General features: G+C 38.9%; 1 protein-coding gene across 1 annotated transcript in view; it reads right to left on the bottom strand.

Annotated features, from left to right (window-relative positions):
• The window catches only part of snrka (SNF related kinase a), a 65654-nt gene extending 41968 nt beyond the window's left edge, over positions 1-23686 (bottom strand). The window contains exons 1-2 of the mRNA XM_040117135.1: positions 23435-23686; positions 21933-22646 (exon numbers count right to left, since the gene is read on the bottom strand). Of these exons, the coding sequence (XP_039973069.1) occupies positions 21933-22521 (589 nt within the window). The 5' untranslated portion in view covers positions 22522-22646; positions 23435-23686. The remainder of the gene's footprint in view (positions 1-21932; positions 22647-23434) is intronic.
• Positions 23687-27150: the final 3464 nt, after the last annotated feature.

Here is a 27150-nt window from a genome sequence, read left to right as displayed (position 1 = left end):
ACAGACTGGCTGTACACCTGAGTTCAATCAGAAGCATGGTAATTCTTTCAATCCTGTTCAGAGCCTCCATCTAACATGTTTTATCAACTTTTCACTCTCATTTAACAATTTTCAGCAGCTTTACTGCTTTTTGTCATTATGTTAGCCTATTTTCGCATCTAAAGTGTTTGCTCATGGAGGAATGTTGGGTCTCTGTAAATAAAGTTATTGGTAATAAATAGATCAACAAATCATTTTGACATCTAAAGAATGCGACTGACGCTGGAAGACGGTAAGTGCATGACGTCTCTGAAACAATGCTTGATAAGACCGACCAGATCAAACCCCACACATACAGGAGGGCAGAATAAATAGACAGACAGACATGCCACAGCTTTCCCACTCTACTCTATTAAGAAGCACAAACCTCCCTACACTGAGTTTCAAAAGGCTTCATGCAGGCAAAAAATAATGGTGCCAGCACATTTTTGTGGAAGGTTTTGTGTGTTTTTTTTCCTGTGCCATTACAATTATTAATTGTATCACTGGGGTATATTTCTCCGCCTCATCCTGCCAGTGAGAGAAAGAGCAACAGATGTTGAAAAAACCATGGCACACAGGGGCAGCCAGGATGCATTGATGCAGATAGCACATCGGTGGATCACTGATTGCAGAAGGAAGATATTTTTTGCAATTAATGAAAGAATATACAATAATAAATGTATGTGTGTATAGAATATCTGTGTACATGTGGGGTTGGTGTGTGCAGGTGACAGACGCAATGAGAAAGAGGGTCAGCAAGACAGAAAGTAGAAATATGATGGCCCTCAGTACTGAGCAGAGCTGCTTTTGCTGTATATGGATGAGAGCCACAGCCTCAGAATAAAGTACAGCTTTCTCCCAGGCATCTCCTGCCTCATCTTGTCTTATATTAGCATGATGACTGGGGGCTTCTCCCCTCATCTAAATATCAAAGAAACTAAAATCCCTTATTCTTAAACTACTAACATATATGACGTTTATTCAGAATTATGGATGGCACCTATCAAGTACGGTCATTACTGATAAATATAACATTTTTTGATTAAAGGTGCTATATGTAAGCATCTTGCTAAATAGCCATCGTTAGCATTAATAGCTGTTTAATTACCAGCCTAGAAGAAACATTGAGTTCAACATCAAACTTCAATCTTTTACTTGCCAAGAGCTGTCTCCAGCAGTGGAAAGCAACGCCAATTTTCACTCATTTTGTTTCTATTGCCCCTAAGGTGACACATTCAATTTGCCTGTTTTGTCCAACCAACAGCACATAGTCCAGAAATTTTCTGTTTATTCTCACATAAGAAAATAAGACGAAGACATCAGGCTGTACTTAGACATAACATTGAGCTTTGGTCTCAATGCTAATGTCAGCATCCTCATGTACTCACAGTGCAAGCATGCTGATGTTTAGGCCTGATGTTTACCATGCTAACAATCTTAGTTTAGTGTGTTAACATACTAATATTTGCCAATTGGTACTAAAAATCAGCAGTAGAAAGTAAGCACTGCACTGTATAATTTTGAGGCGTCTCTTGTACCTTACTTGATTATTTCCATTTGATGCTACGTTACACTTTTACTCCTCTGCATTTTAGAGTCAAATGTTAAGCAATAGGTACTAGTTACTTTTCACATTTAGAATTTACAGACAAAATATACAATCATCTTGGAAAATATGGTCTATTTTTATAGATTGAACTACCCGAAAAGTATATCGAGTAGTAAATATTTGCTCTCTCTCGACCAAATGACCGTTTACATGTTAATGCATATACCTTTTGATTGAATGACTACCTAATAATATAAAAATATAACAACACTGACCGAGGCCATGCAGGACTAGTACTGGAGCATTTTTAATATTCCCTTATTGCTACATCTATTTAAATTATCTAAATACTTTTCCACCAATGCTAAATAGAAAGAACAGGTGAGGCTAATGGGAATGTCATTCATTTTATATGTATTTGGTCATAAACCGAGGTATGAGACTAAGTGAAATTTGGACCTGATGAAAGCACTTGATGAAGAGTTAGGAATACCAGTGATAACAATTCATCCAGAGTGTTTATTTACACTCAATACCCCTTAAGGACAAAGCAAAACTGAATTTTTAGATTTTTTTTTTCAAATTTATCAAAAAAGAAAAAACTAGAATATTACATTGACATAAGTATTCACATCCTTTATTCAGTACTTAGTTGAAGCACCTCTGCCAGAGATTATAGCCTCAAGTCCTCTTGGGTTTGTGGCTCTGCATACCTGGATTTGGGGATTTTCTGCCATTCTTCTCTGCAGATCCCCTCAAGCTCTGTAAGATTTGATGGGGACCGTTGGTGGACAGCCATTTTCAGGTCTCTCCAGAGATGTTCAATTGGGTTCAAGTCAGGGCTCTGGCCAGGCCACTAAAGGACATTCACAGACTCGTCCCTAAGCCACTCCTGCATTGTCTTGGCTGTGAGCTTAGAGTGATTGTCCTGTTGGAAGGTAAACCTTCATCCCAGTCTGATGTCTGGAGCGCTGTGGACCAGGTTTTCATTAAGGATATCTCTGTATTTTGCTCCGTTCAGCTTTCCCTCAACCCTGACCAGTCTCCCTGTCCTTTCCACTGAAAAACACCCCCACAGCATGATGCTGCCACCAGCATAGCTTCACCAATGGGATGGTTTTTGGGCAGGTGATGAGCAGTGCCTGGTTTCCTCCAGACCTGATGCTTAGAATTTAGGCCAAACAGTTCAATCTTGGTTTCATCAGACGAGAGAATCTTGTTTCTCACAGTCTGAGAGTCTTTAAGTGCTGGCAACTCTGCCATAAAGCCCACATCAGTTGAGTGTTGCACTGATGATTATCCTGGAAGTTTCTCCCATCTCCACACAAGATCTCTGGAGCTCAGCCAAATTGACCATCAACCCTCTCCCTCGATTACTCAGTTTGGCCGGGCAGCCAGCTCTAGGAAACGTCCTGGTTGTTACAAACTTCTTCCGATGAAGAATTATGGAGGCCACTGTGCTCTTGAGAACCTTCAATGCAGCAGAAAAATTTTTATAGACTTCCCCAGATCTGTGCCTCAACAAAATCCTGTCTCTGAGCTCTGCAGGCAGCTCTTTTGACTTCTCCTTTTGCGTTTGTTTTTGCTCTGATATGCATTGTCAGCTGTGAGTTCCAATCAAGGTGTAGAAACATCTCAAAGATGATTAAGACAAATGGAAGGCACCTGAATTAAATTTCAAGTGTCATAGCAAAGGGTCTGAATACTTGTGTCAATGTGATCTTTCAGTTTTTCCTTTTTAATAGATTTGCAAAAATTTCTAAAATTCTATTTTCACTTTTTCATTATGGGGTATTGAGTGTAGATTGATTGCAACATAACAAAATGTGAAAAAAGTGAAGGGTTCTGAATACTTTCTGAATGCACTGTATTTGAATGTTGTAAACTCATAACCATAATAAAAGTGTCCTAGGGATAACCTGACAGAAAAAAAATCCCAAGCAGAGAGCAGATTGCCCATCATTTCTCCTCTGTACATCTAATTAACTAAACAGCATATAATTACTCCTGCTTGTCTGATATAACAAAGTCAACGCTAGTCTAATCCAGACATAATTTGTGTATATATGACTGTGCATGTTCTATGTATACTAATATTTACCAATATAAAATCCTTCCAAATGATGGATTGCCTCAAGAAATGTAATTTTTTTTGAGCTTTCAGCTACAAAGGAGATGATGTACACTTTGTGCTCCTGCTGCAGTTTAAACCATAAACCACCAGTGTTTTTGATACGGTCTTATAAGGACGTTTCATGCTTGAATATGAAAGGTATGTTATTCAACTATAAAGAACACCATGCGCTCCTGAGACCTGCTGCACTGTGTAAAAAAACTAAATGGGTGCCAGAACCAGTTCAAAGAGCTTGTCCCAGGAGTGTTCTGCCGCACACACATACTACATCACACGCACACACATACTAAACACATACTACATCACGCACACACACATACTACACACATACTACATCACGCACACACACATACTTCACACATACATCACGCACACACACGTATCACACACACACATATCACACACACACACAGAACATCATAAATTAGGTTAGGTACATAATTTTTGGATAGTGACACAATTTTCGTAATTTTGCTTTTGTTCACCAACACATTGGATTTCAAACAAAACCATCAAGGTGGGATGGAAATGAAGCCTTTCAGCGTTAATTCAAGGGCTTTTAAAATAAATATTGCGTTAGTCGTTTAGGTATTAAAGCCATTTTTATACAGTCCCTCATTTTCAGAGGCTCCCTCATTATTTCATGACAAATTAAGCAGATAAAAGGTGTGGAATTGATTTCAAGTGTTGAATTTGCATTTGGTAGTTGTTTATGGGAACTTTCAATATGCGGTCGAAAGAGGTTTCATGCAAAGGAAGGAGGCCATAATTAGGCTGAAAAAACAAAACAAACCTATCAGTCAGATAGCAGAAACTTTAAGAGTGGCCAAATCAACAATTTGGTACATTCTTAAAAAGAAGGAATGCACTGGCGAGCTTAACAACAAAGGGCCTGGAGGACCACAAAAGACAACTCACTGGTAGACTTTGCCAGAAAACATCTAAGAAAGCCTGCCCAGTTCTGGAACAGGATTCTTTTGGACCAGTGGTTTATAATGTTTTTGGCTTCTGATGTCATACAATAAGCAGTGTGTAGTCTGGGTCACATTTCAGATGTCTATGAGTTGTTAACAGCTCCACCAAATAGTGATGTTTCCCTCTACACTTCTAACATGGTTTTATTTCAATAAATGCACAAATGATCAAATATCTCACTAAAATCAAAGATTAGATTAGAATTCAAAAAACTGAAAACAGATTTGCTTCAGTATTAATCATCTAATGTCATATATAATATATCAGTTGGAGGGACCAAACCAGTACTTTAACTACATTTTGCTGCTAATGTACTTAAATAAAGTAGGATTTGTCATGCAGAACTTCTGAAATAACAGGACTTGTAATGGAGTATTTTTACATTGCTGTATTGGTACTTTTACTTAAGTGAAGGATCTGAATACTTCTTCAACCACTGCTGGCTTGCCATTCGGTTCTTATCCTTCAGTCTGTATCTGAGTCTAGCAACTATCGTAGCATCATTATGTATCATTAGTTTTATTGCTATTTAGCTAGCTAGCTACTACAAATGAAACATTTACAAACAAAATGGCATTTAATTTTAATGTAAAACGACACCTCTATGTTGGGCTGTCTTTTCCTCCTCCTCTTTTCTCCGTTTTCATCCTTTCACACCTGAAGGTTCGGACCTTTTCATTATGAAATAATTTATTCCATCGTGTTGCCAACTTGTGACTGGCAGTTTAGGGAGCACAGTATATTTATTATTATTATTAAAAGGTTGTTTTAGTCGATAATGTTGTTAGTGTAACCATGATTAATAAAATTATGTTAGTGGCATATTCCACTCTTGCGTTGACCCCCTGACTTTCTGCATCCTAGACAACCGCCTATGTCGCACAAGCCATCCTTGTGTCCGTTCCAGACTTCAGGCAGTCATTAACTGCAAAGGATTTTCGTCCAAGTATTAAAAATAATCCTTATCTTTATAATTATGTTAGTTTGTCCAATTACTTTCGAGCCTCTGAAAATGAGGGATTATGTATAAAATTGGCTGTAATTTCTTAGCAGTTAATTTGATATTTTTGTTAAAACGAATTGAAGCTGAATTAAAGCCGAAAGTCTACACAATTCTACACCCCAATCACATCTTGAATGCTTTGTTTCAAATTCAAGAAAATTATGTCACTGCCCAAATATTTATGTACCTAACTGTGCATTGTCTTTAAGCTATAATCTCAAGGCTTTAGCACAACTACTCTTAATAATACTCAGGTGATGTTTATCTATTACTTTGTGCTATTAAGTAATTTGTGTATGTTCAACATTGTCTCTTGCATTAATCTGCATTTGTAATTATGTGCCCAAGTTTGACCAGAGCCAGTGATGGAGAGGGGTGGTGGCTAGAGGCAGAGACCCCTTAGGGACTGCATGAGTAGTACCGTGTACCTCCCTTTCTCAAATTCACAGCATCTGTTACCATAGCAACACTAGCTCCCCATCTCAAACTAGAGAATGAAATGTGCCTCTGTCAGGCCCTCTGACAAATCTGTCAACACATACAAACTGGCCCACAATACCATGGCAGCCCTACACATCAATATTTGTAGACAGTCTTTCTGTCTCACACAGCCTGGGAAACTCAGGCATGTAAACCTACAATTATATTTCACATTTACATTTGTAAGTGCTATGTTCCCAAATGATTTACAAATGGAAGAAGCTTGAATTCATCTTCCCACTAGCAATGCAAGCACTCAGCAATGCAAGCTGCTTGTATAAAATCGAAAACTATGAAAATAATATGTTATAAAAATACACAATTTTTTGTCTGTATTCCCATCTTGGCCTCAGCAAAAAACAATGCTCTTTGAGGAAACAGGAAGGGAAGAACCCAGGCCCTCTTTCCTCTATCCTCCCTTTCTTCCCTCCCCCCTCCTCTACTCAACCCTAATTATGATCATTTTTGATTTCTGTGCTTTTATATCTTTGTCTTTCTCTACAATCAATTGTCTCAATCCACTTGCATTCATCAGTTCTTCTTCTCCAACTATTGTTCTGGCTTCTTGTACTATCATCTTCTCACCCTTCACACCTGCTATCTGTCTCCTTCCCATTCTTCAACCCCATTTTCTCCATAGTCAATGTGAGTATCTCCTCAATGGTGGTACTGTACTCAACCTTTAAACACCACTCCATTTTTCCTCACTCCTCTTCCTAAAATTGCCTGTCATGCCCACCATGTTCTCACTGTCTTGTCCTCCTCTTCCCAATCACCGTTCCCCTGAATACACACACATACATCTTCTATCTACTGGACATACTCTCCTCCTCTCTGTATTACAGTAGCACCATGATACTTTAATTAGCGACTATGGGATTTGTATCTTGGCATCTTGTCCTCTCCTACTCTGCATTCAGGCATTTTGCTCCAATGAATCCCCGAGCAGCTTGAAATGAAGCAACCAGAGTACCAATAACAGGGGACACTGCTGAAGGAACAGGACCACATAAGCACGGAGAAATACTATAATTAATAGTTTTAAGGACTTTACTGCAGCTTTTATTAGTACTAGCACTAAAATTGTCAAAGCCCTGCATTTCAAATGGTATGACAGTGTTGACAAAAAAGTCCAAACTCAAGGTCGATTTAGTAGCTGTTCTGAAAAGCTTTCGACCATATCACATGGTCCAAATCAGCAGATTGAGTTTACACAATTGCCTTGGAACCATAGCTATTCAGTTTCCATGATTCAGAGCACCCCTGGGACTGCGTCATGCCTCTTTCATTCATTCACTATTTCCTACAAAACAGACAACAGTAGTTTTTAGATCTACAAAATGTAACCATTGCACTGTGGAAAAGTAGTGTATATGCCATGGACACTACTTTTTCATTCAAATTTTTTAGGGTACTAAAAAAATAGTGCACAAATTTCACATTCATATTTCAGACGCTCAATAAAATAGTGGATAGTATATATAGTGCAATACTGTATAATAAATAGGCAGTGATTTCAGACAAGCCTAGAGCTTTTCAATCATGTTAACTTAATAGCTATGGTTCAGAATTGATTCTTGTCAAAGACAGCAGGCGATAAAATATTAAGGTCTATTTAGTACCTTTTGGTCACATCAACGGATTACGGTTGCTCAATGACCATGAAACTGTAGATGTTCAAACCATGGTTTGGAGCATCTCTAGGATGTCTTATGTGTTTTACTGTGGTTTACTCAATCCATATCTAAAAAGGGCAGGCAATGGGGGCAAAAAAGTATTAATATTGTTATTTTCAAGCTTAAGGATGATTCATGCTTTTAATTTTTTTTCTCCTGAACATACGCATGCTAACATTTGCTAGCTGAGGCCACTCGGAATGTCATTTGTTTTGCAGGTATGTTGTTATTAAGAAGTACTGGGCAAACAGTACGTCTGAAAGTACTTCACCAACACAAAGTTGTAATTACTCATGTCCAAGAATAACAAAAAAGGCAATCCATCTTACAACACTGTCAGCACATTAAGCAAATATAAAATAATATTTTGTTTTGTTATCTCATAGTGCTACTCATTTTTAACTTATCAAGCCAATAAATCTTATCAGCAAATTCAATCTGATTTTAAAGTGATCTGATCTGGATGAACTCCTTCATTCTCTCCTGCCACCTGTCACATGGAGTGGTTCCAGAAGGATCAACTTCAATTGATGAGTTTAAGAATATGTGTGGCTAGTGAATACTTGCAGTCAAAAAGATTTACAGATATTCATCTTTAGAGCAACAACCAGATCCAATCCAACTACCCAGCCTAAATTATCCCACAAACATGTTAGTCTGCATATCAGCCAGTCATTCAATTAGCGTGCCAAGCAGCCAACTAGGCCTGTCTAGTGGTCTGTGATGATACAGAATGATGGGCCTCATTGCACACAGCAGCACCACGTCTAATTTGTCATGGATCACTGAAAGGAATAATTACACGTAATCACCTCTGTTTCCCTTCCTGCTTGCTGTCCTTTATCTACAGTGAAATAATACTGAGGTAATAGTTAATCAAGCAACTCTGTCTTCGGTTCAAAATAAGGCCAACATCATTTCCTTTCTTCATCTCCTCTCCCTTATAGCTATCATCTTAAAAGGGGACATGTCAGTAAGGCCTTATTTAATCAGTGATTAAGAAAAGTACTAATAGGATGTGGCTGTGATAATATACTTTAAAATCTACATCATGTCCGTTTCAGCTGGTAGTGGAAAAATACTGTCTGTTAATACAAGCCTAAAAATGCTGTTTTTTAAAGACTACACTTTCCCACTTAGATCAACAACAAATTCAAATTAATTTACTAAAAGTATCTGTGTCAGATGAGGCAGTATATAGTGTACTTCAGTAACTTGGCTGACAAGCAGCAGCAATTGGTAGCAGATGGTACCAGCTCCTCTCCGACCCGCCAACAGTCTCAGCGCTCTCAGAGACAAAGGGTAGAGTGGTGTGTGGAGTTGCAACCTATAGCGGTCAACTCTCAACAAAACAGATGGAGCCATCTTCTACTCCAAAAAAAAGTTGCGATTTCAAAAACATATCTTAAAGTAGATCAGATCAGATCAGCTATTCTGATAATCAATTAGGTCACTTCTCAAGCAAAAATGCTAAACAATTGATGGTTGTCAAATGTGACAATTTGCTGCTTTTCATTGCCTTGCAAAGCTGAATATTTTTGGGTTCAGTTGTCAGACAAAACAAATAATGTGATGACGTCACCTGGGGCTGTAGCAAATTGTGACTGTTCATCAACTAATAAAAAAGTAATTGGCAGGTTAATGGATAATGAAAATAATAGTTAGCTGAAGCAATGGATTTTGAACTTATAACAACTTAAGCAGCATTCTTGAAGTCAAGTTAACCTTACACTGACAATTACCTGCCAGTAATGCTGGCTTAGGTCCAAACACAGGAATACAAAGAGTCTGGCTATCACAATCACTATCACTATCACCTACCTGTCATTTCAGATACCTCAAGAGTCCACCTCTCATACACTGTCCCTTATATGTCTTTGGGAATCGTAGTAGGCTCTAAGAATAAAAGAGGGCAAAAAAAAAGAAACTGTACAGTAGTTATAGTTCTATCAAGTAGAAATCCAAAGGGTGTCAATCCCACCTCCACAGTCATATCACAATTTGCAGCTCAAGTCAAAAAACTAATTGGCACTCTACTGACCTCAGAGTGATGAGTCCCCACTGTAAACCCTGCACCTGGGAATCACAAAGGCCTAGAAGAAAATGAGCTACAAAATGAGCTTGGGGTAGTTCCCAAACTCTCAGCTTACTTTACTAAAAAAAAATATAGTGCACCTGTCTGTACCTGAGGGATGCTGTGGTAACCGCATGACAGCAGGTGTGTCAAACAACCTGTCACTGGGCTGGGACACAGCAGTGCTGTATGCGAAAAAAAATTTGGCATTAACTGTTGTGATTAATACACTTTGCTGGTTATAAAAGGGTGAGATTATCAATGCCTGCACCACATAAGACTCCCAAACATATTTAAAATTCTATTCTCAGGTGTAAAAAACTAGAAGAATTTCACAATTTTTTCACAAAAAAACAAAAACAAACAAATAACAGCATGCTTAGAATTGTAACATGATGAATTCAACGATGTGTAAGTGTCAAAACTTTTTAATCCAGTAGTCCAATTATTAATTTTTGTTAATTATTTTTGTTGCTTTTTTTGCAATGTCAAAACAATTATTTAACATGGCTGTACCAAATTTAATGGCAATCCATCCAATGAAAAGCGTCCGCAGCCGTGCCAGCAGCTCTGTGAGGCTGTTCTAAGGTACAGCAGTGCTTTGAGCTAAATGCTAGTATCAGCAAGTGAACATGCTCACCACGACAATGTTTACAGGTAAAATGTTTACGATGTCTGCAATCTTAAATTAGTGCGTTAGCCTGCTAATATTTGCATATGAGGACTAAACACAAAGCACAGCTAAAACTGATATCATTTTGCACATTATTTGGACAAAACTCAAAGAATTGGGAAAATGAAAACTTTGACCTGATGATGACGCTAGATGAAAAGTCAGGGAATCATACGTCATACCTCATGATGAATCATACGTCATCATGAGGTGAAAATTAATTAAAATTTCATGGCAATCCATCCAATATTATTAAGATATTTCAGTCAAAACCCAAATTTTGAATCTCATGGTGCTAGAGGGAAAGACAGAGGATCACCAGAGAACTTAGGATTCATTCTTTGGAATCAAAAGTTTCACACACTACATGTACAAAATTTAATGGCAATTCATCCAATAGTTGTTAAGATACAGTATTTCAGTCTAGACTTCCGTGGCAGACCGACCAATACCGGCATCTCCAGAACAACAATACTAGTGTGGCTAAAAATGCTGATATTGCTCAAGCCCAGGTTTTTTTTTAAATTAATTTTCAAATATATATAATGTAAAAATCTTTAATCAAAAGACAGAACTGAAAAATCCAGGATTTTCACTCAACAAAAAAATGATTTTACCTCCAAGTAACTCAATGTTATGGGTGCTTCAACTGTTAGCAATATGGGCTCTCATCCTAAAATTAAGTCTACAAGTGGAACCTTTGACTAAGAGCATGTCCTCATGTCTTGAAATTCAGTGCAATTCACATCCTTTGCCACCTGTCAGCCCATCCATCCATGTTTCTGTCTGTCTGTCTGTCTGTCTCTCTTGCTCTCCATCTCTCTCTCTCTATCTCTTGAACCCAGCTAGCTTTGACTAATCCCCACCATAACTGACTGACAGCTGACCATTTGCTCTCTCAGCCAGTATGCTTAAGTCGGCCTCTATCCTTCCTTGACCTTCTAAATCACTCTCACACACACAGTCATAGAGATACATATCAGCTTACCCACTGTCTTTTACGGCATTCATATGCTTTGAAATTAATGCAAGAGAGGCAAGAGAAAGACTAAGGTTCTATTAAGTATGGACATCTAGCTATTATAGCTATACAAGCGATACAGATTCACAAGTTATATATAGAATGTAGAAGTAGCAATTCTCACATGTAGCTCCTGTTTCTCTTGGGAATTTCATGTTGTCCCTGATATGAAGAACCAGACCAGACCTGCCAACTCCTGGGGTCATTAGTAACACTGGTACTAATGGAAATAGAACAAGAAGCATACAGTTAGGTCCATAAGTATTTGGACAGTGACACAATTTTTGTAATTTTACCTCTGTACACCACCACAATGGATTTGAAACAAAGCCATCAAGATTGGCTATTGAAGAATATTACATTTCTTTGCCTTGAGAAGCTCTTGGGTTGCTTTTGCAGTATGGTTTGGGCCATTATCCATTTGTTCTGTGAAACACCATACTATCAGTCTTGCAGCATTTGGCTGAATCTGAGCAGATAGTATAGCCTTATGCACTTTAGAATTCATCCTGCTACTTCTATCAGCAGTCACATCATCAATAAACACCAGTCACCCTGTTCAAATGGCAGCGATACATGCCAATGGCAGAACACTGCCTCCACCATGTTAGACAGATGATTTGGTATGCATTGGATCATGAGCCGTTCCTTTCCTCCTCCATACTCTTCTCTTCTCATCCTTCTGGTACACGTTAATCTTGGTTTCATCTGCCCAAAGATTCTTGTTCCAGAACTGGGTAGGGTTTTTTAGATTTTTTCTGGCAAAGTCTAATCTGGTCTTTCTGTTCTTGAGAGTTACCAGTGGTTTGCACCTTGTGGTAAACCCTCTGCATTTTACATTCATGAATTGTAGACTTTGACAATGATACACCTACCTCCTCAAGAGCATTCTTGACTTTGCTAGATGTTGTGAAGGAGTTTTTCCTCACCAAGGACAGAATTTTGCAATCATCCACTCTAGTTGTCTCCTTTGGTTTTCCAGGCCTTTTGGTGTTGCTGAGCTTGCCAGTGCATTCTTTCTTCTAAGAATTTACCAAATTGTTAATTTGGCCACTCCTAAAGTTTCTGCTATCTGTCTGATAGGTTTGTTTTGTTTTTTCAGCCTAATGATGGCCTCCTCCATTTGCATGACACCTCTTTGGACGGCATGCTGAGAGTTCCCTTGAACAGCTCCCAAATGCAAATTCAATACTCTGAATCAACTCCAGATCTTTTAACTGGTCCATTTGTCATGAAATAACTAGGGAACAGGCCACACCTGTCCATGAAAATGAGGGACTATTTGTAAAAATGGCTGTAATCCCTAAACGGTTAATGTAATATTTTTGTCACACCCCTTGAATTAAAGCTGAACGTCTACACTTCAATCACATCTTGATGGGTTTGTTTCAAATCCATTGTGTTGGTGTACAGAGGCAAAATTACAAAAATTGTGTCCAAATGCTTATGGACTTAACTGTATGTTCAGATATTTCCATCCTTATTCACCTGCAAAACTCCTCCAAAGCCGTCTCTCCCTTGAGATTCAGCTTCCCTGCAAGGTGTCTTTTCCTGAGTGTCATTTCACAGAGTTTAAGTGGCAGACACACAGATGCATAGACTATAACAGACTATATAGACCCATAACTTCTTAGCAACCTAATCAAGACTGGACAATCTATTCATAGAAAATTCTAGACATAATTTCATACTCATTCCATTCTGGTCATTAAGGCAGTCACAGCGACACAACTACTTCATACCAGATCAGGATTCGCAATCCTGTGAACCAGGATGTCAAACACTAAGATGAGCAACTGCAGAACTAACCAGTTGTAATGTTTATAAAGCAGCACATAAAAAGGTTATTCCATTTCCTTAAAAGCAGTTTTAACCAACAACACAAACTACTTCTCATCTTGGTTCCTTATTCCCTAGATACACTGACTTTTATATATCTTTGGTATGGCAAGTATTGGAAGAGTTCAGTGTGCCAGCACTTTAAACAGTTACACAGCTTAACTGTAGACTGGCTTGACCTCTGTGAAGGTGAAAACTAATTGATAACTAATAAAGGTAACTGTACAGCAGGAGACCCAGGGGTAATATTGGCCTAGTTCAATAAGGATCACACTAGTAAGTCAACATTTTTGAAACAATAATATGTTAATATGGAGAGACTTCACAGTCACTCACTGTGTAAATGAGTCTTCAAGCTCTACATTGATACACAATACATGAATATTAAATGAAAAAAAAACTATGAAAAACAGTGATGCACTGTATCAGTCAGTTACCAGTATTAGCCCATCAAAAAAAAAAAAAAAAAAAAAATCGCCAATTACTCAAAAACCAGCACCACAGGGCTTTTTCACAGAAGACATTTTGACATGCCACAGTAGGAAGGAGCAGAGGTGTTCAAACTTACAATGACTTCAGAAAACATTCAGACCCCTTCACTTTTTGTACACTTTATTATGTTATAGAGTTAATTTTAAATTAATAAACTTGCCATTTTTGCCCATCACTCTTCACTCAAACCATAATGACAAATTGACAAATTTTACAATTTTTTTCAAATTTATTAAATATCTAAAACAGAAATCTTTCATTTAAAATTAAATCTACAACACAACTGGGACTACCACCTCAGGGCTGTATGCCTTCTCCTACCAGTCAAGTTGCAAGAAATATGGTCACAATCTCCCCTTCTGTTCCTTAGTTATGATGTTGAATAATGGCCAGAAAAGTGTTTTTGCAGAACAATATGACATCACAGTGAAGTTCACCTTTTTGATATAAATCACTTCATCACTTTATCTTATTAGATATTTGTGTGAAACCTTGTCTTAATTAGCATATGAATTCTTGAATTATGGCCAAAAACTAGGGCTGTAGTCAACCAAACAAAATCTTGGTCGACTGAAATCGTACCTACTCTTCAACCAACTGATTGGTCGCAGGGGGAAAAAAAACGTGCACATTATCTCTGGATTAACTAAACTTGCCACAGTGCACTAAGTGCACTCTACCTGGTAGCACTATTAGAATAAATTAATTATATATAAACATATAAAGATAGACTTTCAGCATATGAAATCATTTTAACCTTTATATTTTTACTGAAAACAGTCTCCGAGCTTACCAGCGTGCACCTGCCCATATTCATTTGATTTCCAAAAATGGAACTACAGTATATCAACTGGTGATCCCAGCACAAGAACAACTGAAGAATAAAAACTCAAAATCTCAAGTGTTAAAAAAAAAAGGGGGGTCTGAATACTCTCTGAAGTCACTGTGCTTTCATGGCCTCTTGGGACACCTGAATATAACAGCATCTGAATAGATGATTATGAGTAATACCTGAGCTTTTTCTACTATGACAAGTCAAAATATCAGCTAGAAAATGCGCCTATTGACTGAGGCATGATTATAAGAAGGGTGCCCACCCTTAATGGGCACATTGAGAAAAAGTGAGTGGAAAACTGTTGTACTGGCGTGTGTATATTTTAACGTGTCTTTACATGCCCATCTTTCCATCCTGCGCCCTGTCCCAGAAAGTGGGTTTGGTGAAAACTCTGACTTTGTTAACCCTGAGATGAAGGGAAACTCTTAGTTTTCCATTCCAGAAACTGAGATGACCCTTACTTAGTCTGTAAATCTAACCCACTCTCTCAAGGTTTCTTCAACAAACCCAGAGTTCCTCTCAGTCTATTCACCTCCTGCCAAGCCTGAGGAAGCTGTCTGACACAGCGCTTCATTCCTCATTCACACAGCTGATATCAAAGTGCATATCAGAGCATGTTAATTTACAGAAGTTTATGTTGGGAGAAGATTAAAATCACATTAAACATTAGTTTGTTACCCAATACCTATCTTTACTAACTTTACCTCTTTTATGATCTATCAGTCATCAATGTAGAGACTGACACAGCGATCTCTTACATCCAGATATTACATATCGTTGCTTCATCCTCAACTCAGAATAAAATCTATTCACTGTCAGTCTGTCTAACACTGGGACTCTGTGAACATTAAGACAACTGACACAGAACCCTGCACAGAAACATTTAATAACTGTAAATAAAAAACAATCTGTGTGATCCTTTAGACACATAAGACACTGATCTACGAATAATCACTTCTCATGGTGTGATCAGTCACAATGATGGGACATTCCTATCATAGTCATCATATAATATTGGAGATTATGTGATATTTCTGTCTGAAGATGATTCTAGTACGGTTGAAAAGAAACACATTAAAAACATCTCTGAATATAGCAAAAATTAGTTTTTGAATATAGGTTGCATATAGACTGAACTTCTTTTAACAGCATTTTAGTTACTGTATTTCAATTTACAACATGTTGAAATATAGTCATTAACTGCTGTTGAGCAAAATTTTCAAATGTAAACATAGACATCCAAAAATGCACTTTTTCAACTGCAAATCACCAAAATCATTAGGCTAGTAGCCTACTGGGTCACACTTTGGGGTTCCAATCTTTGATCCAAGTCTAAACTTATGTTTTATCTGTTTGATCTATATTTTCATCATCTGCTGCAACCAGCACCTTCCCATTAATTAACATCAGGTTACTGCCGAATAAATATATTTTAAAAATGTTTAATCTAAAAAACAGTAGGATTTCAGCACTTAATCATCCATTAATGAAATTAAAGTCTGCTAAATAATGTGGTCTAGTGGACGACGCTTAACAAAGTGTAATAGTGTAATTAACTTATTGACTCTTTTCTCCAACTCAAGCTCTTTCACTGTTGCAGTTGATTTTTAAAGATAAATGTGCATTGCCACATGTCAATCTTTCTGGCTCCACTGAATTAAAATGGCGGCAGTGTTCTTTATTTACCCATTGCCATGGTGAATCACAGTATCGGAGCTCCATTGATGATGGCTTTTTTCCATTCACCACACACGCACTTAACTAAGAGTCAACAAACTCAGAATTGACTGAATTAACTCAGATCAGCTGGCGTGGAACCAAAAACTCAGAGTTTCCCGTCTCAGGATTAGTCAACTCAGAGTACAAGGTTAGGCTCAGAGTTTGTTAAACCTTTTTTTCCTGAAAAAGGCCCCAGGTCTGCCATTAGAAAATGCCCCAGGCTCAGATCAAATGCTGCTCAAAGATAAATAAAGGCAGTCAGAGCAGGAGAGTCAACAATCACAATCTAACCTACAATGTGAATTTGAACACCATTTTGTGTGCAAAGTCCATAACCAACTGTTAAAGAGGAGGTTTTTCTCCTGACTGGTTTGTAATATCAGGAGCACTTGTCATTCACAAGTGGGACAAATCATACAGTCTCCACTTTACACAGTGGTTGTATTAATAAACTGTAAGCTCTGGGTTACTGTTACACACCAGGGTTCACTTTCATCGCAGTGCTGCTCGACAGAGTTCAAATCCAGGACGCAAAATCCAAAGTGGAGATAAGATATATTCACTGGGACAGAAACCAACCTGGACAGAAATATTATAAATATTGAAGCTAAACCAGATAACATTTACATAAGTAAAATGCTCCAGGACCAGTGTTTTATGTAATAAAAAAAAAGATAAAGATGAAAAAGACTGTGATATTCATTTCTTTACAGATCAAGTAATAATACAATAGAATTTAGAGGAGATTAATTGCTTACACAGGGAATAATTTGTTTTTAGAACTTGTCTTGGCCATCCAGCACCACTGGGTGTATAGAAAACTATGCACATACTGTATATCTAGTGTCCTTACAATATGATACAGTTTTCATTCTGAGCTGACAAACATGATTCATGACGAAAAGCCTCTACCCGAAAAATAATCACATCAACTATTACTTTTACCCATCCTTACTAGAAAGATGTACAAATATTTTGTCTGGGTGGAAAATGGTACAGATAATGAGGAAGTTGGTCTTTGGCCTAGTGGTGTGAACCAGATGAATGAGTTCTAATAAAAGCCAGCCAGTCTGTGTCAACACAGGACTGTGTAATCGCAGCATCCCGCCTCCCTCTCATCCTCTCCTGGCCCAGTCCAAATGGCCCATTCCAATAGCATGGATTAACTGTTCTTCCCATCTACTGGCAGCAGGAAACAGTAACCGGGACTGCAATTAAGAGCCCCTCTAGCTGCTCTCTAAAGACAAACTTCTGATGCCCGCATGGTGCAGAAGCCATGGTAGGGATGATGGCCAAACGATTAAATGTTGCTACCCTCGCTTGTCTGCACCAGATATACTAGTCAGTTAAACTAATTATTAATATTTTATTCATGTACAACACCGGTTAGCTGTTGTGTCTAAGATGTTACGCAGCTGCCCGCCACTAGCTGGGGCTGCAACCCCGGCAGATGGCAGCCCCCCTCTTCCTGTGCTAATGCCCAGATGTTGTAAACCAGTAAGGTGGAAAGTGGGACAGATGAAATCTTGTAAAATCAGCGCAGTTTGGCAGTATTTTTATCTGGTGCTAGCACAGCTTAATGTTAGCAACACTAGACAAACCAATATGACATTGTTTACCCCAGTGTTTCCCATTAATTACCTAGACTGTGGCGGCCTGCCAGTCTAATTTGTCCCACTGCAGTTTCATAATGAACTGAAATTATTACATTTCTCATAATAATATAGAGATCTCTAGCATAGTGTTTTGCACCGTTGCTTCACTGTCAAACAGTGCGCACTGCATTGACTCGCTCAGCTCCTGCTTGCCCCAATCTCTCTCTTTCTTTCTCTGTCTCTCTCAAACAGATTGACAATGGACCTGTCGTTCATAGTTGGGACTGGCCACCGGGAGTAACACGGGAAATCCCACCACATCAGTGGGCCGGTGGACCATCAAAAAAATCCATTAAGTTACAACTGTCCCTGTCAGTCCTTAATTAATAAATAATAGTCTAAATTTAAATTTCCGCTTTATCGACAGGAAAATTAGTCGTTAGGAACAGCCCTACGCCAAGGCCTGCTGAGAGAAAAGACTGGAGCACACTGAGAGGACAAATGCTTAAGACAAACCCATAATGGGTGTTAGTGTGCTCCAGTCCTTCCTCTCTAAAGTATGCTGTCCCTAATATGAGAAGCACCTAATGTAGTTGCATATTGTTGGAAGATGCACAGAGAACACATTTCTTATAAGCACTATCATCTCATTAGATTGATTTTTAGGGCAGCAAATACGCAGAGCTAATTGCTCTGATCACAGCAGAACATGCCCCACAATAGCCCGTGCAACACTTGTCTAAACTGCACTGCAATGAACAGAAGACAACCAGCAAAAAGCACAGTACCAGAGGGTGCTCTAAGTACACTCAACACAACAGTTGCAGAGGGCTGTGGCTGTATAACACAGCCAGAAGTAGTACCTATGCGATTACTATCAGTGCCTCTAAGTACATCACAGACAAAAGCCACCTCGCAGAGAGCGCAGATTGTTAGGCCTACTAAACAGCTCTGCTCAGCACAATAAAGTACAGTGAGTTGCATATGGACAGTGACCATCAATAATTCTGAGTACAGGGTGGCAAACAGCCTCACTGCACAACCAGTGCAGATGGTAGTACACAACAAATTCATGGAATGGAAAAGGCATATTATACAGCTACATAACAGCTCAACACACATACATAGGGTACACTTTTGACTTGATGCTCTGGCTACTCAAAACTCAATTCATAAACATTCCCTGCATCATCTGTAGATGGACTACAACAGTTTAATACAGGGAAGAATAGCACAAAATAAATGATGATTCGAGGTCTTCAGAGGAAATGCTACACAGTATTTAGTAGGACTACTATAAGGATAAACTATTTAAAAGTAAATATTATGTGATGGCCAAACAATGCATCAGCGTGGGTATGCTTGTCAAGAATTAAGAAAATGATTTTTTTCTTTCACAATGAAGACCAAGTAGATTCTAGATATCACTTTGTTCAGCCACTCCTGCCTTTATTAGAATATTACTATGTAATACAACACACTGGGCTGAGCAGTGTAGCCAATGTTTACATTATGTCCATGAAGATACAATGTTGCTGAGGACAGCACTGCCCTCAATATCACTGGTTTTACCATTTTTCATCATTTTTTTAATGCACATTTGGTCTTTTACTTTGACAAACCTTTAACTAAAACACTAAATGATAGCACACTGACACTGAGCTGTGTAAAATCAGAAAAGAAAAACAATGGATTTTGTCCCAGGGCATCAAACAGCAATCAACATTGCAAGTATATGCTCTTACAATGTACCACAGCTGTATTTTTCAAGATATGAGTACTATACATACCTAAATTCTAGATACTTTTTTCAATACAAGTGCTGATTCATTAGTTTCAATACCCAAAACATAAATTTTTCAACATCCCAATTTAAGGAAAATACTATATGCATGTTTTACTACAATACCAACAAATTGCTTTCATCTAACAAAAGAAGCTTAGGGTCTGAAACGTTAAATGCTGTCCAAACACACGCAACCTGAGGAGAACTTTGCCTAAATGAAAGAGTCTAAAATTGTGAAAATTTTGATTTGAACCAGGAACTATCTGATCAAAGAACAAGTAAACAAAATTAACCATCTGACCAGATGTTTGATGCCAGCTTTTTGGAGCTTCAAAAAAGTATTGATAATTGATATCCACCCCTAGTTAGTCCAAATTTGAATCTGTAAGTATGTTGAAGACCATAGATGAAGAAAAGATGTCAGTGCATACAGGATTTAAACATACCCTGGAATTTCAATGTACTAATAATACTTTCATCCTGGGACAATAGTTTGATGTCTCTTTGCATATAGTATTATGATTTCATACCTGGAATCTTAATCCCTACATGAAAACTTGTTAATGAAAATACTTAAACTTCACATTCAAGAAAAATTTAACTTCAAAATCCAGTTCTACAAAGCTGTTCATAACACAACTCATATTACAGGTCAGTAAGCTTGACCAGTCATGGCTTCTGTCAGAACCCCATGTTCCCCGACAATCAGGTCCCTGTGCACCACATGCAGTTACTCTCTTCATGTTTCATGATAGTCACTCCAAATACCTAGCTCCAACATGAGGTAAAGCTTCCAATGCCTTCATAGGGGTGCTGCACCAGCTTTATGTAGTGGACTCCCTTCATTATAAGAAATTGCTCAAAAAGCACAGGTCAGTAATGCAGAGCAATATTCTACTACGTTCACTGTCCAGGGTCACGCATAACAAATCAAAGTTCTTAGAATGAGTGAGTATGTGTGGGTTTGTGTGTAAAGTTCAATCAGAAAGTAACCACAGTTTCCTGATTGCCTCTGCCATACCTCTTCAGTTTGTGAAAACTGTGACCAAAAAAAGGAGAAGCAAACAACACGTAGTTGACTGCCTTTGAAAGCATTCTCTACACACATAAGCAGTCATGAGACCGATTTCAGACTCCTTCAGGATTAGCAGCACACGAACAATCACACGGGCTGAAAAACAAGCTTATGTAGGCACATCTCATTAAGAGCTGGAGCTAGTGCCATGTTTTTTGCCATCAGTGAAGCTCCCTGATGTGAAAGATATTACATCAGTCATGGAGGGACACACAATCCGTCAGTCTGCACTCTGTCAGCCCTCATAGAAAATCAATGAGCCGGTTAATTTAGTGCAATGGGACACCCATGGACATCAGTGTTAGTAAATCTGGCCTTGTAGCACATTGCCTATGGAAGCCTACAAAATGATCAGTGTCAAGTGCTGTTACAAGCATCCTGCTAAAATGCACAGCTTGATACTTAAAACAAGTCCAGCTCTTAGTATTCAGCATTGCACAGGGCCCTGGCCCATGACTGATAGCTGTTCTGGATTGAAGCTATCTAAACCCAAGACAAGCCATGGTGAACACGTGTCCAGGCTGTGAGCAAACCAAAAGCCTAGGTGTTACAGCAAGGTGTGAAAAAAATGTGTGAAACAGGTGTTAGCCACATTGCCAACCACATTACACTGCTGTTCTGAACCTGGGCTTTAATTACTTTGATAAAGACGTCCTTTGTAGCTTGATGCCAAAGGCCTGTGTTTTGACACAAAGATAGGCTTTCTTTGGGAGGTAAGGGAGTTAACAAGTGGACTGGATACTGAGTTGGCGCTGCAGGCCACAAGCCTGGTCCATCCAAATCAAAACAGTCAATGGATCATAACAGATAAAATGACTACAGTTCCTGGGTGAAAGCAATATACTTTCCTAAATGGTCTGAATCAAAGATCTTGCTTACATCCTGTCTGGTAGTACTGCACTATAACTCTCTGCCATTTTATAATTAACAGTGTGACTAATTTCATTACTTTAGCATCATTCATCAGCCTACATGTTTTGCATACCTACAGCTGGAGCATCATACTCATCACCCAACAGTATTTCTGGTGCAGAGTATGCCAGAGATCCACAACTGGTTGTCAGCTTTTTTCCCGGCTGAAACTTGTTACTGAATCCAAAGTCAGTGAGCTTGACCAGCCCTTGTTTCTCGAAGAACACCACATTCTCTGGCTTAAGGTCCCTGTGCACCACATGCAGCCGATGACAATAGGAGATAGCATGGACAATCTGGGCAAAATACTTCTTAGCCAGCTCTTCATTCAGACCCTCCTCATGTTTCATGATGTAGTCAAACATATCCCCTCCATCACCTAGCTCCAAGATGAGGTAAAGTTTGGTCTGAGTGTCTATCACTTCATACAGGCGCACAATGTTAGGATGTTGGACCAGCTTCATGCAGCGGACTTCCTGGAAGAGGTGACCTGTGGCCACAGTGTCCAGCTTAGTCTTGTCGATCACCTTTACTGCCACTTTCTCTCCAGTGAAGACATGGCGTGCCAACTTGACAACGGCAAAGTGACCACGGCCCAGTGTCTTGTCAAGATCATACAGACCAGCAATCTTGCCATCATAGCCCCGCTTGAAGCCTGCCATAGCTGGTGAGTGCGATGGGGAGAGGGGAGCCCCCACTGCAGGCAGGGACTGATTGGCTGTGTCGTGTGGGTCCAGCTTAGTTCAGTTCATCGAAGGCTGATGGAGGAACCCATGGCTCCAGCTTCCTAAATGACATAAATGACATAAAAATTACTGCAGTTACAATCAACACTGATTTCAGTGCATGGGCAAAGTTGACCATAAAACTGAATGGAACAAAAATGAACATTTCCCACGTTCACCTCACTGTCATATTCGTCTGACAAGACTAATGCACTTGCCCACTCCCTTACCCAACGTGAAGCATTGTTCAGAATAACGCTTGGATATATTAGAGAATTAAATAAGTTCTTTTAAGTGCACTGTACAAAGGTTTCAAAAACAATATGAATATATGAATATTCAGAGGAGTTGTTTTGACAGGACGGCTGCTGCACTACTGTTAGCTAATATCCTGATGTGCTGCCTCGTGCTGCTACAATGAACCACGTAAAACTTTTCTGAAACTATAAAAAAAAAAAAAGGCTTCTTATAGTCTCACGTACAGTCCGCTTTTCTGCTACCACAGCAGAGTTTAACAAACTAGTCAACGAGTCGGCTGTATAACGGGCCCAGCGGTAGCACAACCAAATAACATTAGCCTGACGTTACCAGGAGCTAGCGCGTTGTTCATTGATTGATCAACATTAGCCATCTGCCTCACTGACGTTAACTGCTTACAGTCTTTAAGTTAGAAAGTTGCCCGCTAATTCACAGACCCAAACGACAATAATATCTACCCAAACACATTTTGGCCATGTAACAAAGCGCTGACCATACAGGTACAAAGGTGCTGCTTTGATTACCACACAGCTAGCCGTAGCTAGCATGTAGCATGTAGCAAGCTAAAGTTACCACGACTCGCTCAGCTCACCTTTCCAGCCTCCGTTCGGTAAACATAAAGCCCTGACTCCGGTTGTCACCGGGTACCTTAGGTCCTTCAGGTGCTGTCAACTGAAGCTTATTGCAAATATCAGGGGTGACGAGGATGGTAGAGCCTATTCGAGGTGTTCGCGGCACTCGGAGGGTGCCTGTGACCAGGGTTGATCCGTAAAACGAGGAATTGCATCGTTGGCAACGGCAACCTTAGACGGAATGGTTGTATCCTCCCAGCCGAGGCGGTCGGGCTGCGATGCTACCTTCACGTGCTGAAAAAATTGTCGCAATTTCTCCCACAACCACATTGTGGCCCGGATTATCATAGGACATCACGCATATATTCGAAAATAATTTCCACTGTTCAAGAGATACACTATGTATGACAGCATAATGTACAAAGCTAATGTTTTCCCATTAAATCTATCACAAACTAGGTGATTAAATGTGATAATTTGACTATTTTATTAATATTGTTATTATTGTTCGACTAAAATCGCTTACCTGCAACGCAACCTGTATATTCACAATTTGGGAGTTTAGAGTCAGGGCCTTACAAGGACCACTGAAGGCAGCATAAGATCATCACCAACCGCATTCAATTCTGACGTCAAACAAAGTCTTTGGGAAAGGCTGCTGAAGAATTTACAGAACAACAAAACATAAGTACTATAATAAGTACCTTATTGATAAAGGGATGGTAGTTTGGTTCTAACTTTGTTTTAAATTGCCGTGTTTTGAGATATAAATACATGGATCTGCAATATGTCGCCCCATTAGTCTACAATTTAATACATATGCGTCAATATCCGACAGGTCTTAATGTGATCATAAGTCGCATCATATTTGATGATCGGATATGTGTCTTTCCTACAACAAGATTTCCACAGTCTACGTTTTTGTGCAATGGATCCATTACTTGTCAGTGTTGAGTCGTCCTCCCAATAAAGGGCATGCAGTGACATCTAGTGACAGACAAAAACAGACATTTGTTTGACCTTTATTTGACTTACCTATGTTTTTTCTCCGATTTTCTGTGGTGTGTGTTTGGAGGAATGACTGTTTAAGAGAAAGAATGCCCTAATATACAGTACTGTGAAAGCTTGTAAGGCGCTTTAGCTCATTAGATTCTGATCAATCCCTGATTCATTCTGCAGTAGGACAATGAGCCCAAACATACAGCCAGAGTCATAAAGAACTATTTCCAGAGACAAGAAGAACAAGGAGTCCTGCAACAGACAGTGTGGCCCCCACAGAGCCCTGATCTCAACATCACAGAGTCACTCTGGGATCACATGAAGAGACAGAAGACACTGAAACAGCCTAAATGTGGTCATGCCAAATATTGATTTGATTTTGTTTTCTTTCTGTTGACTGCATTTTGTGTGAAGTTAATTGATAGGTGAAAGGAAAAATGCAGGTGTAATTAATAAGATTAATGGTGGCCCAGTTCTGTTTAGGTGTCCCCCTAGCCATGCCTGTGAGCCAGGATCCACAATACCAGCATCTGAACCTTTCAAACATGATTGGAATGCAGCCATAATTAATGGTATTAGCTACCTCTGCAATTTCCTCTTAAAATTGCTACTGTGAATTAATGCATGGAGCAACATAATGGATGTAGGTACTTCCATGCATGTGTATTGCATGATACAGTTAAGCAGTTTACATGCTATCATGCTATATAACATATAAATTGCTGAGCAGGGCAAGTTGAACTTGATTTTGGATCAAGATGGTAAGAGGAAAGTTCTAAGTGACTTTGGAAAGAGATTCATTATTGGGGCAGAGGTTGTAGCCAGGAACTTCAGTCACACAGAACAAAAGAAGTAATCTGTCCAGATTAGTCATCCTTTACCATTATCTTGACAAGTGGGCAAGTGCATGGGTGGTGTACACCCATAGAACAGTATAGGCCTGAATGCTTGACCCCTACAGTGAGGGGATCAAGCAGATCCATTATGTTGTGTAGGTCTTTTTCCTGGCATGGTCTGGGTCCACTTGTCTCATCATGGGGAATTACTAGTGCAGATAAAATTCAAAGGTATTTTGAGTGATCACCTTCATCCTATATTGAAACATTTCTGTCCTGACGGGAGTAGTCTCTTCCAGGATGACAATGCCCCCATCCATAGGTCACGAGGGGTCACTGAATGGTTTGATGAGTATGAAAATGATGTGAATCAAATGCTATGGCCTTCACAGTCACCAGATCTCACTCCATTTTAACACCTATGGAAGATTTTGGACCAATGTGTTAGACATCGCTCTGCACCACCATCGTCAAAATGGTGTCCATCCCTCCAGTAGAGTCCAGAGACTTGTAGAATCAATGCCAAGGCGCACTGAAGCTGTTCTGGCAGCAAGTGGTGGCCCAACACCTTACTAAGAGTGTTTATGTTGCTTTTTCCTTTCATTTGCCATCCATATGAAAGTTTTTTGGGTTTTGACCAGAAATTTGAAGGACATAGAAGACCTGAACTTTAATTCTACAAGCCATGCCTTTAATTTGTATGCTGTCTGAGATTGCAAATAATTCCAATGCTTTGGATAGTATGTCATACTCGCAGCAATAAAAACAATCCTGGCAGTGTGGCTTGCTTTTCTTTTTGCAAACTCAAGATGGGAGTGTTGCTTTGTACTTGATTTGTCACCACCCAGTGTACTTACTTTATACACTGTTCTCAAAGTAGGAATTGCATCTCAGAAGCTTTACAGGAGTTTGTTTGATAGACGAAATCTACAAAGGATGTTCTCCTTTCCATTTAGCTAGCTCAGTTTCTGGGTCCTGGTGTTGTTCATGCTGTCTCACTGTCACACTTCATTAGCTTATTAAGACACCTGAATACAATAGAGTCATCATTAATGTTATCAGTAACACTGATTCTTTTTCTACGGAGACAAGTGAACATGTGTTTTCAATACCAGGATATTTAAAAAAAACTTTTTTTTTGCATTTACACTGCAATGTCTCACATCCTGATTTAAAAAACAGATGAGACTTCAGTTTATTGATGTCTTAATGTATTTCACATTGAGCAGTACTTCTGTTGTGACATTTCCCGATGGCTTGAGCTGCAGGTTTTTCTGACAAAGGGATGGAAAACATAGCTGTGTTTCCCTCTTTTGTATATATATTTCCTACACCAACTTACACCCATCATGTTGAACTAAAACCAACTCCCTTGATTTTAGCATCTAACTGATAACTTTTAAGCATCTCTAGGTCTGCCTAGCCCCTTGTGACACTGCAACATTTTCCTTCAGTGTGAGCAGTTTGAATTAGTAAGACACTCTAGAATTAAAAAAAAAACCTGATGATATTGTTTTCTTTATGTAAGACTTAAAAAAAGACTGATGATTTTTATCAACCTCCTTTGTTTTGTTTTTTCTGTTTGCTTCATTTTATTTCATGTAAGTTTCTTCATATTTTTTAATATTTTTATCTTGTCATTTATTTTATTTATAGTCTACTCGATCATCGACACTAGTTGTAAGATGATACAAATGATAGAAAGTAAATACGTACTGTACTTTACTAAAGTAATGTACTTCAGTATTTCAATATTGTACCACTTTATACTTCTACTCTACTACCTTTCAGAGCAAAATATCGCACTTTTTACTTCACAACTTGTCAGTCACATCTATTGGTCAGCTGTAGTTACAACACTTTGCAGATTTTAAAAATCTATAAGCATATACAACATGATG

The sequence above is a fragment of the Xiphias gladius genome, chromosome 22 (genome assembly GCF_016859285.1).
Source record: "Xiphias gladius isolate SHS-SW01 ecotype Sanya breed wild chromosome 22, ASM1685928v1, whole genome shotgun sequence".
Taxonomy (NCBI): domain Eukaryota; kingdom Metazoa; phylum Chordata; class Actinopteri; order Istiophoriformes; family Xiphiidae; genus Xiphias; species Xiphias gladius.
The sequence above is the reverse complement of the archived record's forward strand: the minus strand, read 5'-3'. Positions and strand labels throughout refer to the sequence as shown.